At 41.8% G+C, this 14,851-nt stretch overlaps 1 protein-coding gene and 1 pseudogene across 1 annotated transcript; one reads left to right on the forward strand and one right to left on the reverse strand.

The window, feature by feature from the left end:
* Positions 1–1,910: 1,910 nt before the first annotated feature.
* On the forward strand, positions 1,911–3,458 carry CD14 (CD14 molecule). The gene is made up of 2 exons (XM_087429693.1): positions 1,911–2,126; positions 2,216–3,458. Exons 1-2 carry the CDS (start codon positions 2,124–2,126, stop codon positions 3,344–3,346), a joined length of 1,134 nt encoding a protein of 377 aa, XP_087285819.1. The 5' UTR covers positions 1,911–2,123; the 3' UTR covers positions 3,347–3,458.
* Positions 3,459–8,003: 4,545 nt separating this feature from the next.
* On the reverse strand, positions 8,004–8,306 carry LOC106803342 (cysteine-rich PDZ-binding protein pseudogene; annotated as a pseudogene).
* Between the last annotated feature and the right edge of the window lie 6,545 nt (positions 8,307–14,851).

Raw genomic sequence — 14,851 nt, forward strand, 5'->3', positions numbered from 1 at the left:
ATTTCAGGTCTTACATTCAAGTTTCTAATCCATTTTGAGTTAATTTTTGTGTATGATGTAAGACACACAAGTTTCATTCTTTTGTATGTGGCTATCTAGTTTTCCCAACAGCATTTACTGAAGAAACTGTCCTTTCTCCATTGTATGTTCTTGGCTCTTTTGTTGTAAATTGATTGTCCATATATGTGTGGGCTTGTTTCTGGGCTCTCAATTCTGTTCCATTGATCTGTGTGCCTGTTTTTATGCTAATGCCATACTGTTTTGATTACTATAGCTTTGTAGTATAGTTCAAAATCAGGGAGTGTGACACCTCCAGGTTTGTTCTTCTTTCTTACGATTGCTTTGGCTATTCAGGATCTTTTGTTGTTCCATATAAATTTTAGAATTATTTATTCTAGTTCTGTGAAAAATGCCATTGGAATTTTGATAGGTATTGTCTTGAATCTCTAGCTTGCTTTGGGGAGTATGGACATTTGAACAGTATTAATTCTTCCAATCTACGAGTACAGAATATATTTCCATTTATTTGAGTCTTCTTCAATTTATTTTCTAAATTTCTCTCTCTGATAGCTCATTAGTAGTGTATAGGAATGCCACAGCTTTCTGTATATTGATTTCGTATATTGCAACTTTACTGAATTCATTTATTAATTTTAACAGTTTTTGGTGGAGTCTTTAGGGTTTTCTATATATAATATCATGTCATCTGCGAATAGTGACAGTTTTACTTCTTCCTTTCTGATTTGGATGCCTCTTACTTCTTTTTCTTGCCTAATTGCTGTGGCTAGGACTTCTAATAGTATGTTGAATAAAAGTGGTGATAGGGGACATCCTAGTCTTGTTCCTGATTTTAGAGGAAAAGCTTTCAGCTTTTCACTGTTGAATATGATGTTAACTGTGGGTTTGTCATATATGACCTTTATTATGTTGAGTACATTCCCTCTATACCCACTTTGTTGAGAGTCTTTGTCATAAATGGATGTTGAATTTTGTCAAATGTTTTTTCTGCATTTATTGAGATGATTACATGATTTTTAGCCTTCATTTTGTTAATGTAGTGTATCACATTGATTTGTGGATGTTAAACCATCCTTGCATCCCTGGAATAAATCCCACTTGATCATGGTGTATGATCATTTTAATGTATTGTTGAATTTGGTTTACTAATACTTTGTTGAGAATTTTTGCATGTAAGTTCGTTAAGGACATTGGCCTATGATTTTCTTTTTTGTGTGGTGTCTTTCTCTGGTTTTGGTATCAGGGTAACACTGATCTCATAAAATAAGTTTGGAAGCATTCCCTCCACTTAAATTTTTTTGGAAGAGTTTGAGAAGGATAGGTATTAAATCTTCTTTGACTGTTTTGTAGAATTCACCAGTGAAGCCATCTGGTCCTGGACTTTTATTTGTTGGGAGGTTTTTGATTACTGTTTCAATCTCCTTACTAGTAATTGGTCAATTAAACATCTCTACTTTTAAGAAAGCTATTACTTTTTAATAAACAAAGTTAAACAAAGAACAAGTCAGGAAACAAAAGGAAGGAGAGTTGTTTTTCAAACCAACTTCCTTCTCTTGAACTTAATTCTAGCCCTTGCAGTCAGTAGACGAAGTCTGCAATCTCTTCTACAAAATATCCTGTTAAATATCTGAGGATATTCAGAGGATTGGGTTTGGGTCCAATCCAGACGGGATGTTATTAGTAACCACCAAGACTAGGGAAAAGTTAAGGAAAGTACCTGGTTGAGTCGGTCGAGAATCCTGGCCTGAGGCACTGGAGATCTTCCTTTCCCATACCCGCCAGGCAAGCCTGGGGAGCCTGAGTCAGCAGGACACTGCAGGATCCTTCCCGTTACAGCCCCTCTCGCGGCAACACCCTTTATTGCAAAATTTCCCAGAAGGGTAGTGAAACGGGTGGTTGGATGAAGGAGAGATGAGGAGTGACCAGGGTTCACAGAAGAGGGAACAGAGTGACATAACAGGGTTACATAAACTCTCAGGCCACCAAAGAGGACAAATACGTGTGTGGAGCCTGGAAGCCAGCGAGTGCCGCTGTGTAGGAAAGAAGCCGGAGCCCTTTCCAGAGTCCGCCGAGGACGCAGAGGCTCGGAGGACCTATCGACGACCATGGTGAGTGTATGGTCTTGGGGGCGAAGGGGGGCTACTCGGGGAACCCCAGGGACCTGCTGGGGCCGCCCTGACCTCCGCTCTCCTCCCAGGTGCACGCGCCCTGCCAGCTGCTGCTGCTGCTGCTGCCACTGCTGCGCGTTTCTGCAGCCACACCAGAGCCCTGCGAGTTGGACGATGACAATTTCCGCTGCGTCTGTAACTTCACGGATCCTCAGCCCGACTGGTCCAGTGCCTTCCAGTGCATGACCGCCGTCGAGGTGGAGATCCGTGGCGGCGGCCGCAGCCTGGAACAGTTTCTAAAGGGCGCCAACGCCGACCCGAAGCAGTATGCTGACCTTGTCAAGACCCTGCGCTTGCGGCGGCTCACAGTGGGCGCCGCACAGGTTCCTACCCTGCTTCTGGTCGCCTTCCTGCGTGTGCTCGGGTACTCCCGCCTCAAGGAACTGACGCTCGAGGACCTGGAGGTAACCGGCACGCCGCCGCCGCAGCCTTTAGAAGCCATTGGGCCTGCGCTCTCCACCCTCAGTCTCCGTAACGTGTCGTGGACGACAGGAGGTTCCTGGCTCGTCGAACTGCAGCAGTGGCTCAAGCCGGGTCTCGAGGTACTGAACATTGCGCAAGCACACTCACTGGCCTTTTCCTGCGCACAGCTGCGCACCTTCCCGGCCCTCAAAACTCTAGACCTGTCTGACAATCCTGAACTGGGCGAGCGCGGGCTGATTGCGGCTCTCTGTCCGCACAAGTTCCCGGTCCTCCGGGATCTAGCGCTACGCAACGCGGGGATGCAGACGCCCAATGGCGTGTGCACGGCGATGGCGGCGGCGGGTGTGCAACCCCACAGCCTAGACCTCAGCCACAACTCGCTGCGCGCCGCCGCCCCGGGCTCTCCCGCGTGTGAGTGGCCCAGCGCACTGAGCTCTCTCAACTTGTCGTTCGCTGGGCTGGAGCAGGTGCCTAAAGGACTGCCGGCCAAGCTTAGCGTGCTTGATCTCAGCTGCAACAGGCTAAACAGGGGGCCGCGAGCAGACGAGCTGGCGGGGGTGACTAACCTGATACTGGACGGGAATCCCTTTCTAGACCCTGGACCCTCCAAACAACAAGATGTTCATCAAGAAGACTCGATGACCTCCGGCGTGGTCGCAGCCTGTGCGCGTTCAGCCCTGACTGTGGGGATGTCAGGAACTCTGGCGCTGCTTCGAGGGGCGGGGGGCTTCGCCTAAGGCCCAGGGGAGAAGAATGAATTGGCTCAGATTGCCCTGGCTCTGGGGAGCCTCGTCAGGTCGTCTTAACCAACCAACCCTCTGCCCCATCTTCATTAAAATCTTAAACAACGGTCTGTGTCCTTCACTCAACAGATGTTTACTGGGTGTCTGCTTTGTGCTGGGCAGAGTGCTGGATAGGGAATCCATTAGACTTAGACTTTCTTCATCCTAACTCTCTAGAAACCATAACTGCCCTACCTAAGAAAAGAACTCTAGGGGCAGAAGGGGCAGGGGAACGTTAGGGAGAAACATCAGGTTTCTGTGCTATAGGGGCTTTCTGAGATGACTGGTGCCTGTGTTAAAGGATGATTGAATGGTTAACATGCCTAGGAAGATACAGAATGTTTCCTCTCCAGCGCATTTTCCAAGAGCCAAGTACACCCTTTCAAAGGTAATAAAATCCATAACCATTTGCTTATTCTCTCTTTCTTTCTCTCCCCTACCCTCCAGGAAAGAGGAATAGCTATGCCACCTGTCTGACATAGGCTCTGAGTTTCATAATTTCGGCATTCCTCTCCTGTAGTGTACACTGGCTTTCACTGTGCCATCTAATGGGGCATGGGGAACCGATACAAGATGCTGTCATTAAAAATCTGTCTCTGAACCAGAGATCTCGTGATTATGTTAGTATATGTGTGTGCACTTGTTTCAGGCTGGCTCTTTGATTTGCAAATAGGATACCATCTTAGACTCTTCACAGCTTCTTAGACCTTTCAGAGGCAATTAACAGGATGTGCCCTCTGAAACACATTATCTCAGAGACCCAGGACATCAGCCAAGAGGTGCTGTTCCTTCTAAGAGTCTCTTCTTCTTCACATTGAGGAGGCAATCATATCCATCAGAAAGCTAGATACCTGCCTCATAGGAGACCTAGTAGAGGGGTGGGAGGAGGCATATAAGTGCAGCCCTCCAGCCTGCCTCCCTCCAGTGTCCAGAGCCACACAGATAGGAATGGAGAATGCAAATTAACATTGATGGGAGAGTTACACAGGTCATCAGACCACAGACTCAAAGAATCATGGGGACAGCTAAATAAACTGCCAACCCCAGTCAGGAAACCCCCCTGGAGTATCCCCAAGGGGACTTCATCCAGCCTTTTGGAACATTTCTAGCGTCAGAGAATTAACCACCTCAAATAGCTTCTTATATTTGAATCGCTCTGAGCATTCTTCACCAAACAGTTACAGAGCTCCTGCTCCACCTCAGGCCCTGTGCTAGGAGCCTGGTATACAAAGATGAATCAGCAACATCCATGCTCTCGGGGGATTCTCAATCCAGTAAGGGAGACATACACAGAAAAGATAGTTGTGATTCAATGAGTGGGAGGGATCAACTCCATGAGGGAAGGGTGATCCTCTGGAAGGCTGTACAGAAGAGGAGACATTTAACCTTGGTTTTGAGAGGTAAATATCACTTCCTCAGGAAGGACATCCAGACAAAAATGGGCAGCATGATAAAAGGCTCAGAAACCTGAAAGTATGGGCCAGCCTTGCGCTCCTCTGTGGCATCCCGGGGTTCGCAGTTTTGGATCCCGAGCGCACGCCAGTGAACCACTTGTCAAGCCATGCTGTGGCAGCATCCCATGTAAAGCAGAGGAAGATGGGCAAGGATGTTAGCCCAGGGCCAATATTCCTCAGCAAAAAGAAGAGGATTGGCAATGGATGTTAGCTCAGGGCTAATCTTCCTCACAAAGAAAGAAAGAAAGAAAGAAACCTGAAAGTATATGGCCAGATCTGGGAATTAAAACTCATTAGGTAGGGCTGGAGATCCTGGTGATGGAAGCTGGAGACATTCATTCATTCAAGCGCCTATTATATGTCAGCACTATGCTAAACCCTGTGAATATAGCAGGAATAAAGCAGAAGGTCTTGTTCGTATGGAGTTCAGATTCTAGTTGGATGGTGGGGGTGAGGAGAAGACTATAAACATATAATATATTAGACTGTGATAAGTGCTGTGAAGAGAAAGGAGACGGTGTTGAGAATTGATACATTATATAAGATTGTCAGGGAAGACCTCTCAGATAGGGGATATTTGAACAAACACCTGAGTGAATTGGGAAAGAGAGCTTAAGGATATCTAGGGGAATAGCATTTCAGGCAGAGGCAACAGCAAGCACAAAGACCCTGTGGTCATTGGGATGTTAAAGGAAACAGTAAGGAGGCCAATGTGGCTGAAGCAGGGTATGCAGGGGTGATGAGGGAGAATGGTAGGAGATAAGGTTAGAGAGGTAGCAGGGCCAGATCATGTAGGGCCTTGTAAAGCAGTGCTACTCAAAATATGGTCCAAGGCACGTGCCAGCCTGCAAATTGTTTATTACTGCACTATGAGGAGACAAGTAAAAAAGTCAAGAATAAGTGTTTAGAAACTTGTATAAAATTTCACATTGCAGCAATATTTCTATTGTATTTTTAAAAAGTATCATCTGCAATGGATTGGAACTTTCAGAAAGAAACTTGGTCCCTTGTCAAAGAGATTTTGAGAAACAGTAAATATAGGGCGCGGTAAGGACTTGAGCTTTTGCTCTTAATAAGCTCAGGAGATCTCTCCCTCCTCTGAGCAGAAGAGAGAGGTAAGTAAGAGCATGTCATGAAGGGACTTGGAGGCCATCCTGCAGAGTATGAGGAGTCAGTCATTGGTTTTAAATGGACAATTAATGGAATCAAGTAAGTGTTTGAAAAAGCCCATAGGTGGCCATGTGGAGGATGGAGGATTGGACCCTAAGAGAGTGCTAAGGAGGTTATTGAATGAGTCCAGGTGAGCAAGGGTGACGACCTGACCAGGACAGCAGTAGCCATGGGGATGAGGGGAAGGATGGCTCCAAGAGCTCTGAAAGAGGCAGAACTGACAGTCCCAGGATGCCTGAATGTGAGTGAAGATGGAGGGATGCCCCAGGCTTCTGGCTTAGGTGAAGATAGTTTCACTCAGCGGGATGGAAATGCAAAAGAAAAAGAAGATTGGGGGAAGGGCTCTTAAGAGCTTGAAGTGCCTCACGGACCCCCAGGTGGAGAAGTCCAGTAGCCAGTTGGCCATAGTGATCTAGATCTGACAAGACAGATTTGGGCTGGATACAGAAGTTGGGAGCCATCAGTGTAGAAGTGGTTGTGAAGTCATAGCCATGGGGAAGCTCACCCAGCCCTGGAGAGGATGGAGTAAGGGAAAGTGCTGAGAAAGGACACTTGGAAAACATCAGTCCAATTTAAGGATGGAGGAAGCAGGTTCCTCTAAGGAGACAGAGAAATAGGAGAGGAACTCAGAACTTAAATTGGGGGACACAGGGACAGAGCAGTCAGCAGTCTCCTATGCCACCTTCCCTACCTTCATCTCTGTCCGCTCCCCTCAACAGATTCTAGCCACTCTAGCATTCTTTCCTTTCGCACTTGCTCTTCCCTCTGCCTGGAATACTCTGGTCATTCATTTATTCATTCATTCAACAATTATTTACTGAGCTCCCACTACATGGCGAGCATTGTTCTAAGTGCTGAGGATACATCTTTAACAAAGCAGCAGAAGTCCCTGTTCTTAAAGTCCTTGCATTGCAGTGGGGAGAGTAAAGAATATAGTGTGTTAGAAGATGGTAAGTGCATGGAAAAAAATAAAGCAGGGCCAAAGCGATCAGGAGAATTGGGGGTGAGGGTTAGAGATTGCAATTTTATATTTGTGGGTAGAATAGACCTCACTGAGAAGATGACTTCTGAGCAAAGATTTGAGAGAGGTGAGTGAGCCTTGCAGTTATCTGGTGGAAGCACATTCCTGGAAAGAGGAATTACCCAGTACACAGGCTCTAGAAGATACGGGAGATGACGTCGGCCGGATGAGGGACCAGAATTTTTTAAGGCTTATAGGCCACTGTAAAGCTTTGGCTTTTACTCTGGGTGAAATAGAAAGCCACTGGAGGATTTTGAGCAGAGGGTAACATAATCTGGTTTACATTTTAGAAGGGTCTATATTGAGAATGCTATATTGAGAATGCTATATTGAGAATAGTCTATAGAGGACAAGTTAGAAGACCAGTTAGGAAGCTATATTAATAACCCAGTCAAGAAATCATGGTGGATAGAGACAGAAAGTTTCGTGGTTGCTTAGGACCAAGGTGGGGGGCGGGATTGGGAATGGGCAGTAACTCTAATAAGGTAAAGGATTTCTTGCTGGGGTGATGAAAAGGTTCTAAAATTAGATAGCAGTGATGGTTGCACAACAGTGAGAATATGTTAAAGACCACTGAATTGTACACTTTAAAGGGGTAAATTTTAGTGTTGTAAATTATATCTCAATATAAAGCTCTTTAAAATAATACAGATGTTGGTGGTTGGATCAGGGTGGTAGCAGTGGAGAAGAGGGAAAGTGGCCAAATTATGTGCATATTTTGAAGGCAGAGCTCACAGGATTTTTTGCCTATAAGGCATGTTCAAGGATGACTCTATGATCTGGGGCCCAAGTCATGAGACTTGATGAGATCATTAAGTGTGTGAGTGTATTCATTTTTGTTCCTCATTTAAACTTAATTATTTGTTGTAAAATATGTTATTTTGTAACTTGAACATCTATGTTATGCCTTGAAAATTCAAAGCAGAAAGTAAAGTCATACAGAAAACCGGAAACTTCATCAGTCCGTCTAGACAGATATTTGCTTGTAGTTTTTGGTATCTGAAACCTTTTCCCCACACATGGCACAGATGCCCTTTTTGTAGGCACAGCCATGGAAGTAATAAGAACATGGCTGGTGCACAGAACTTTTAGAAATTCTGTGAGTGGAAAACTTATTCTTTCCATGTGGATCAAATTTTGCTTTTTGAAGTCAAAGCTTTATTTTCACTCAGCTTTCTTCCACTACTTCTGCGGTATTCCTTGCACCATCTTTCCATATATCTGGAATGATAACAGTACCAAGTTTCTTTTCACATTTCTTGCACACCATGCTTTCGCTGACCACTTCCTTAGCAGAAGAAGCAGCAGCATCTTTGAAACATCAACACTGCAGCCAAAGAAGGATTCCTCTTCCAGCCTATGTCAATCCACTTCCGGCCCCTATGATCTCAGCTACTGCCTATTCTACACTTGGAAAGCAGTCGGAGGCATAAATGCCAGCAGGAGGCAGGGCTACTTCATTTTCTAGATACATTTTTTTAAATGTCTGAAGACTGAGCCCTGGGACATTGCAACATTAAAAGTTCACAAAAATTGGGCCGGCCCTGTGGTGCAGCGGTTAACTGCATGTGCTCCGCTGCTGGCGGCCTGGGTTCGGTCCTGGATGTGCATCCAGGCACCGCTTGTCAAGCCATGCTGTGGTGGCGTCCCATATAAAGTGGAGGAAGATGGCCACAGATGTTAGCCCAGGGCCAGTCTTCCTCAGCAAAAAGAGGAGGATTGGCATGGATGTTAGCTCAGGGCTGATCTTCCTCACAAAAAAAATTTTTTTAAGTTCACAAAAATGGGGCCGGTCCCGTGGCTTAGTGGTTAAGTGCGCGCGCTCCACTGCTGGCGGCCAAGGTTCGGATCCCGGCGCGCACCGTCACACCGCTTCTCCGGCCATGCTGAGGCCGAGTCCCACATACAGCAACTAGAAGGATGTGCAGCTGTGACATACAACTATTTACTTGGGCTTTGGAGGAAAAAATAAATAAATAAAATTTAAAAAGTTCACGAAAATGAAGATGAATCAGCAAAGGAGATGAAGAAAGAATGGCCTGTGAAGTAGGTGGGACAGGAGAGAAATATTCTGGAAGCTAAGTGAAGAAAATAATTCTAAGAAAGGGAGTGAAGTAGTAGATTAAATGCTGCTGAAAACTCATGACACGACTGAGAATAGGCCAGTGGATTGAACAATGTTGAAGCCATGAATGTCCTTGAGAAGGACAGTTTAGGTGAAGTGGTGTGGACAAAAGTCTAACTGTAGTATTTTGAAGAGATTGAGAGGAGAGGAATTGTAGAAAACAAGGATGGATATGTCTTTCAAGAAGTTTTGCTTTAAAAGACAGCAAGAAAATGGGGCAGTAAGCTGGGTCAAGAGAGGGCCTTTTGTTTTCATTTTTTTTTTTTAATTTGTAATTGTGTTAAAACATATATAACATAAAATTTTAAATCTTAGCCATTTTTAAGTGTACAGTTCAGTGGTATTAAGTATACTTATGCTGTTGTGCAACCATCACTACCATCCAACTCCGGAACTCTTTTCATCTTGCAAAACTAAAACTCTGTACCCATTCAACAACAACTCCCTATCCCCCTTCCCCCACAGCCCTTGACAACCACCATTCTACTTTTGGTCTCTATAAATTTGACTACTTTATGTACCTCCTATATGTAGAATCATACAGTATTTGTCTTTTTGTGACAGGCTTATTTTACTTAGTGTAATATCCTCAAAGTTCATCTATGTTGTAGCATGTGTCACAATTCCTTTTTAAGCTGAATAATATTCCGTTGTGTGTATATACCACACCTGCTTATCCATTCGTCCATCAATGGACACATGCATTCCTCCACCTTTTGGCTATTGTTAATAACGCTGCTATGAATGTGAGTGTAGAAATATATCATCAAGACCTTGCTTTCAATTCTTTTGGGAATATATCCAGAAGTGGAATTGCTGGATCATATATCCAGAAGTGTGATTCTATTTTTAGGTTTTTTTTTTTTTTTAAAGATTTTATTTATTTTATTTTTTTTCCCCCCAAAGCCCCAGTGGATAGTTGTATGTCGTAGCTGCACATCCTTCTAGTTGCTGTATGTGGGACTCGGCCTCAGGATGAACGGAGAAGCGGTGCCTCGATGCGCACCCGGGATCCGAACCCGGGCCACCAGCATCGCAGCGCGCGCACTTAACCACCAAGCCACAGGGCCGGCCCTATTTTTAGGTTTTTTTTTAAGAATTGCCGTACTATTTTCCATAGTGGCTGCTCCATTTTACTTTCCCACCAGTGGTGAACAAGGGTTCCACTTTCTCTATATCCTCATCAACACTCATTATTTTCTTTTTTTTTTTGTAATAACCATCCTAATGGGTGTGAAGTGGTTTTGATTTGCATTTCCTAATTATTAGTGATTTTCAGTTCTTTTCATGTGCTTATTGACTATTTGTACCTTCTTTGGAGAAATGTCTATTAAGTCTTTTGCTCATTTTTTAATTGGATTTTTTTGTTGTTGACTTGTATAAGTTCTTCTTATATTCTGGATATTAACCTCTTACAGATAAAATTTGCAAATGTTTCCCCCCATTTCATACATTGCCTTTTCACTCTGTTAATTGTGTCCTTTGATATACAGAGTTTTTAAATTTTGATGTATTCCCTTTATCTATTTTTACCTTTGTTGCCTGTGGTGTCGTATCCAAGAAATCATTGCAATCCAATGTCATAAAGGTTTTCCCCTATGTTTTCTTCTAAGAGTTTTATAATTTTAGCAATTTGATCCATTTTGAGTTAATTTTTGCATATGGTGTAAGGTAAGAGTCCAACTTCATTCTTTCGCATGTGGATATAAGTTTTCCCAATACCATTATTCGAAAAGACTGTCCTTTCCCCGTTAAATGGTTTTGGTACCCTTGTCAAAAATCATTCAACCATATATGTGAGGTTTTATTTCTGGACTCTCTATTCTGTTCTATACAATATATCTGTCTTTAAGCTAGTACCACACTGTTATGAGTACTGTAGCTTTGTAATAAGTTTTGAAATCAGGAAGTGTGAGACCTCTAACTTTGTTTTTTTTTAAAGATTGTGTTGGCTATTTGAAGTCTCTTGAGATTTCATATGAATTTTAGGATGGATTTTTCTATTTCTGCAAAAAATGTCTTTGGATTTTGATAGGGATTACATTAAATCTGTAGATCGCTTTGGGGAGTGTTGATATCCTAATATTAAGTTTTCCAGTCGGTGAACATGGGATGATTTTCACTTATTGGTGTCTTCTTTAATTCTTTCAGCAATGTTTGGTAGTTTTCATTGTACAAGTCTCTCATCTCTTTGGTTAATTCTCGAGTATTGTATTCTTTTTGATGCTTTTGTAAATGGAATTGTTTTTCTTAATTTCAGATTGTTCACTGTTAATGTATAGAAACTCAACAGATTTTGTGTGTTGTTTTTATACCCTGCAACTTTGCTGAATTTGCTTATTAGTTCTAAAAGTTTTTCTTATGTGTGTGGAATCTCTAGGATTTTCTACGTATAAGATCATGTCATCTGTGAACAGAGATAATTTTACTTCTTCCTTTCCAGTTTGGATGCCTTTTATTTCTTTTTCCTGCCTAATTTCTTTGGTTAGGACTTCCAGTACTGTGTTAAATAGAGGTGGCAAAAGTGGGCATCCTTGTCTTGTTCCTGATCTTAGAAGGAAAGTTTTCAGTCTTTCACTATTGAGTATGATATTATGTTCATTGGTTTTCAAAATGAGAGAAATAGCGTGGTTGTATGCAGATGGGAATAATCCAACAGAGAGGGAAAACTTGGTGATTCAGGAGAAAGAAGAGAGCCCTGCTGGAGGAATGTCCTTAAGTAGGTAAAAGGGACTGGTACCTAATTCACACTGGAGGGGTTGGCCTTAGTGTAAGTAAGCACAGGAACAGTCAATTTATAGTCCCAGGCTGGAAGGCAGAGTATCTGGGCAAAGATGCTGGTGGGTAATTGTAATAGCAGGAGTCTGTGGATCGTCTTTGAAATTAAAGCTCTAAATACAGATCTTTGTACGGCAGGCACTTTCTCATTGTTCAGGATTCAATTCAAATGTCACTTCATTAAAAGGAGCCCCTCCTATCTCATTATCCTGATCACAACATCCTATGTTATTTTTTTCACAACATTGATGTCAATTGGAAATCATCTTCTTTATTTATATCTTTTTTTGTTTGTTTAGTATAGTTTTAAAGCTCCATGAGAGCAACAGTTGTGTCAATCTTGTTCAGTTCTGAATCTCCAGTTCCTAAAAGAGTGCCTGGCACATGGCAGGTGCTCCATAAATCTTTACCAAGTGATTGAATGAATGAGAGGAGTGGGCTGAGGGCTTTATTGCTGCCATGAGTTAAGTGAGAAAACAATGATTAGCATTTTACTTCACCAAGATCAAATAAAAAGACTTGCCTAACTGAGGCTGGAGACCATAAAGTGTGTGTCACAATTCTAGTCACAAGGCATGTGATATTTTTTGATCTGATAGTGCAAAGCAGCCTAGGAGCAGGATTCATTTATTCAAAATTGAGGGTGGGTGGAGGTTGTGGCTGAAGATGACAATGCAGAAAGATCCTGAACTTGCCTCTTCCCACGGACACACTGAATCTACAGCTATACATCAAAAAATTTCCTCTAAAGAAAACCCCTAAAAACTGGCAGACCAAAATTGGAGGTGGGGGTACAGGGCAACCTAAGTGAGGCCCAAGGATTGAGCAAGTTGTGCTGATAAGAAAGGCTGAAAGGCTGAAAAATGTGCCCTGGACAGGGAGGGAAGCGAGACAAGGACTGGGAGATGAATTAAAAGAAGCAAGGGCTCCATTTCCACAAAGAACAATGAGGTCAGGTATCCAGTGTGGTGAGATGAATTTTAGACCTCAAGGGTAGGACTGGAGTCATAGGACTTCCTTTTCTGAGCCAAAATCAGTCTCCCTATGGCGTCTTTTGTCCCTTTCCTGTCATCTGGAACCACACAGACGTCAGTTCTTTTCCTCCGGAAGCCGCATACTCTGAGTCAAGAGTTTTTGTTCTCTTCCATGGAGTCTTCTTTTCTCCAACACAAATCCCCCTGCCACTTCTAACCCTCAGAGCCCCCTTATTCTCCAGATCATGGGACGCTTTTTAGGAGCCACTTAGAATTACCTGTAGTGGAAGAAATTTGAATACTGACTTAGACCTTTGAGGATATTAAAAAATTCCTACTTTTTTTTTTAGGTATGGTATTGTGTATGATAGGTATGATATTGTGGTTATGTTTAAGAAAGAGTGCTTGACAAAGATATCACAAGAAAAGGAAACTACAGTCCAATATCCCTTAGGGATATGGATGCAAAAACCCTCAACAAAATACTAGAAATTGACTCCAGCAATGTATAAGAAGAATTATACACCATGACCAATTGGGATTTATCCAAGGAATGCACAGTTGGCTTAACATCTGAAAATCAATTAGCTTAATACACCATATCATATCAGAATAAAATATAAAAACTACATGATCATCTAAATACACACAGAAGAAGTGTTTGACAAAATCCAACAACTTTCATGACAAAAAAAAACTCAACAAACTAGGAAGAGAAGGGAATTTTCTCAACATGATAAAGGATATCTACAAAAACCATCAGTCGATATCATAGCTAATAGTAAAAGACTGGATGCTTTTGCCTTAAGATGAGCAACAAAACAAGGATGTATGTCCTTATCACCTTTGGATTTTATTCAACTGGATTTTATTCAACATTATACTAGAGATTCTGGCCACGGCAATTAATCAAGAAAAAGAAATAAATGGCATCCAGATTGGAAAGCAATAAGTAAAACTATCTCAATTCACAGATTTTATGATCATATGTATAAAAAAATCCTATGAATTCACTAAAATATATTAGAACTAAGTTCAGTAAATTTGCAAGATACAAGATCAATATACAAAAATCAATTGTATATCTACACACTTTCAATGAACATCCTGAAAAAAAATATTTTTTAAAATTCCATTTACAATAGCATCAAAAAGAATAAAATACTTAGGAGGAAAGTAAAGTAACAAAAGAAGAGCAAACTTACACTCCTAAAACTACAAAATATTATTGAAATAAATTAAAGGAGATATAAAATAAATGGAATAACATCCCATGTTCATGGATCTTAATATTGTTAAGATGTCAATTCTCCCTCTAATTGATTCAATGAAATTCTTATAAGAATCTAGCTGATTTTTTTGTATAAATTGGTGATTCTAAAAAGTGATTCTAAAGTTCATATGGAATTTCAACAGACGCCGAACAGACAAAACAATCCTATAAAAGAAGAACAAAGTTAGAGGATTCATTTCCTGATTTCAAAACTTACTGTGAAGCAAAAGTAAGCAACAGTGTGTACTGGCATAAAAACAAACACAGGGATCAGTAGAAGAGAAGTGAAAGTCCAGAAATAAACCCATGTTTCTATGGACAGCTATTTTGACAAGGACATCAAGAACATTCAGTGAGGAAAGACTCATTTTTTTAACAAGTAGCACTAGAATGCCTGGATATCCAGATACAGATGAATGATGTTGGACCCTTATTTCAGACCATATACAAAAATTAACTTAAAATGGATTAATTACCTAAATATAAGAGCTAAAACTATAAAGCTCTTAGAAGAAAACAGATATTCATCCTCATGATCCCTGATCTGGCAAAGGAATTCTTAGATATGACACCAAAAGCAAAAGCAACAACAAGAACAAAATGATAAACTGGATTTTATCAAAATTAAAAACTTTTGTCCATCAAAAGACATTGTCAAAAAGATG

This window comes from Ceratotherium simum, chromosome 4 (genome assembly GCF_057802395.1).
Source record: "Ceratotherium simum simum isolate JZ-2026a chromosome 4, ASM5780239v1, whole genome shotgun sequence".
Taxonomy (NCBI): domain Eukaryota; kingdom Metazoa; phylum Chordata; class Mammalia; order Perissodactyla; family Rhinocerotidae; genus Ceratotherium; species Ceratotherium simum.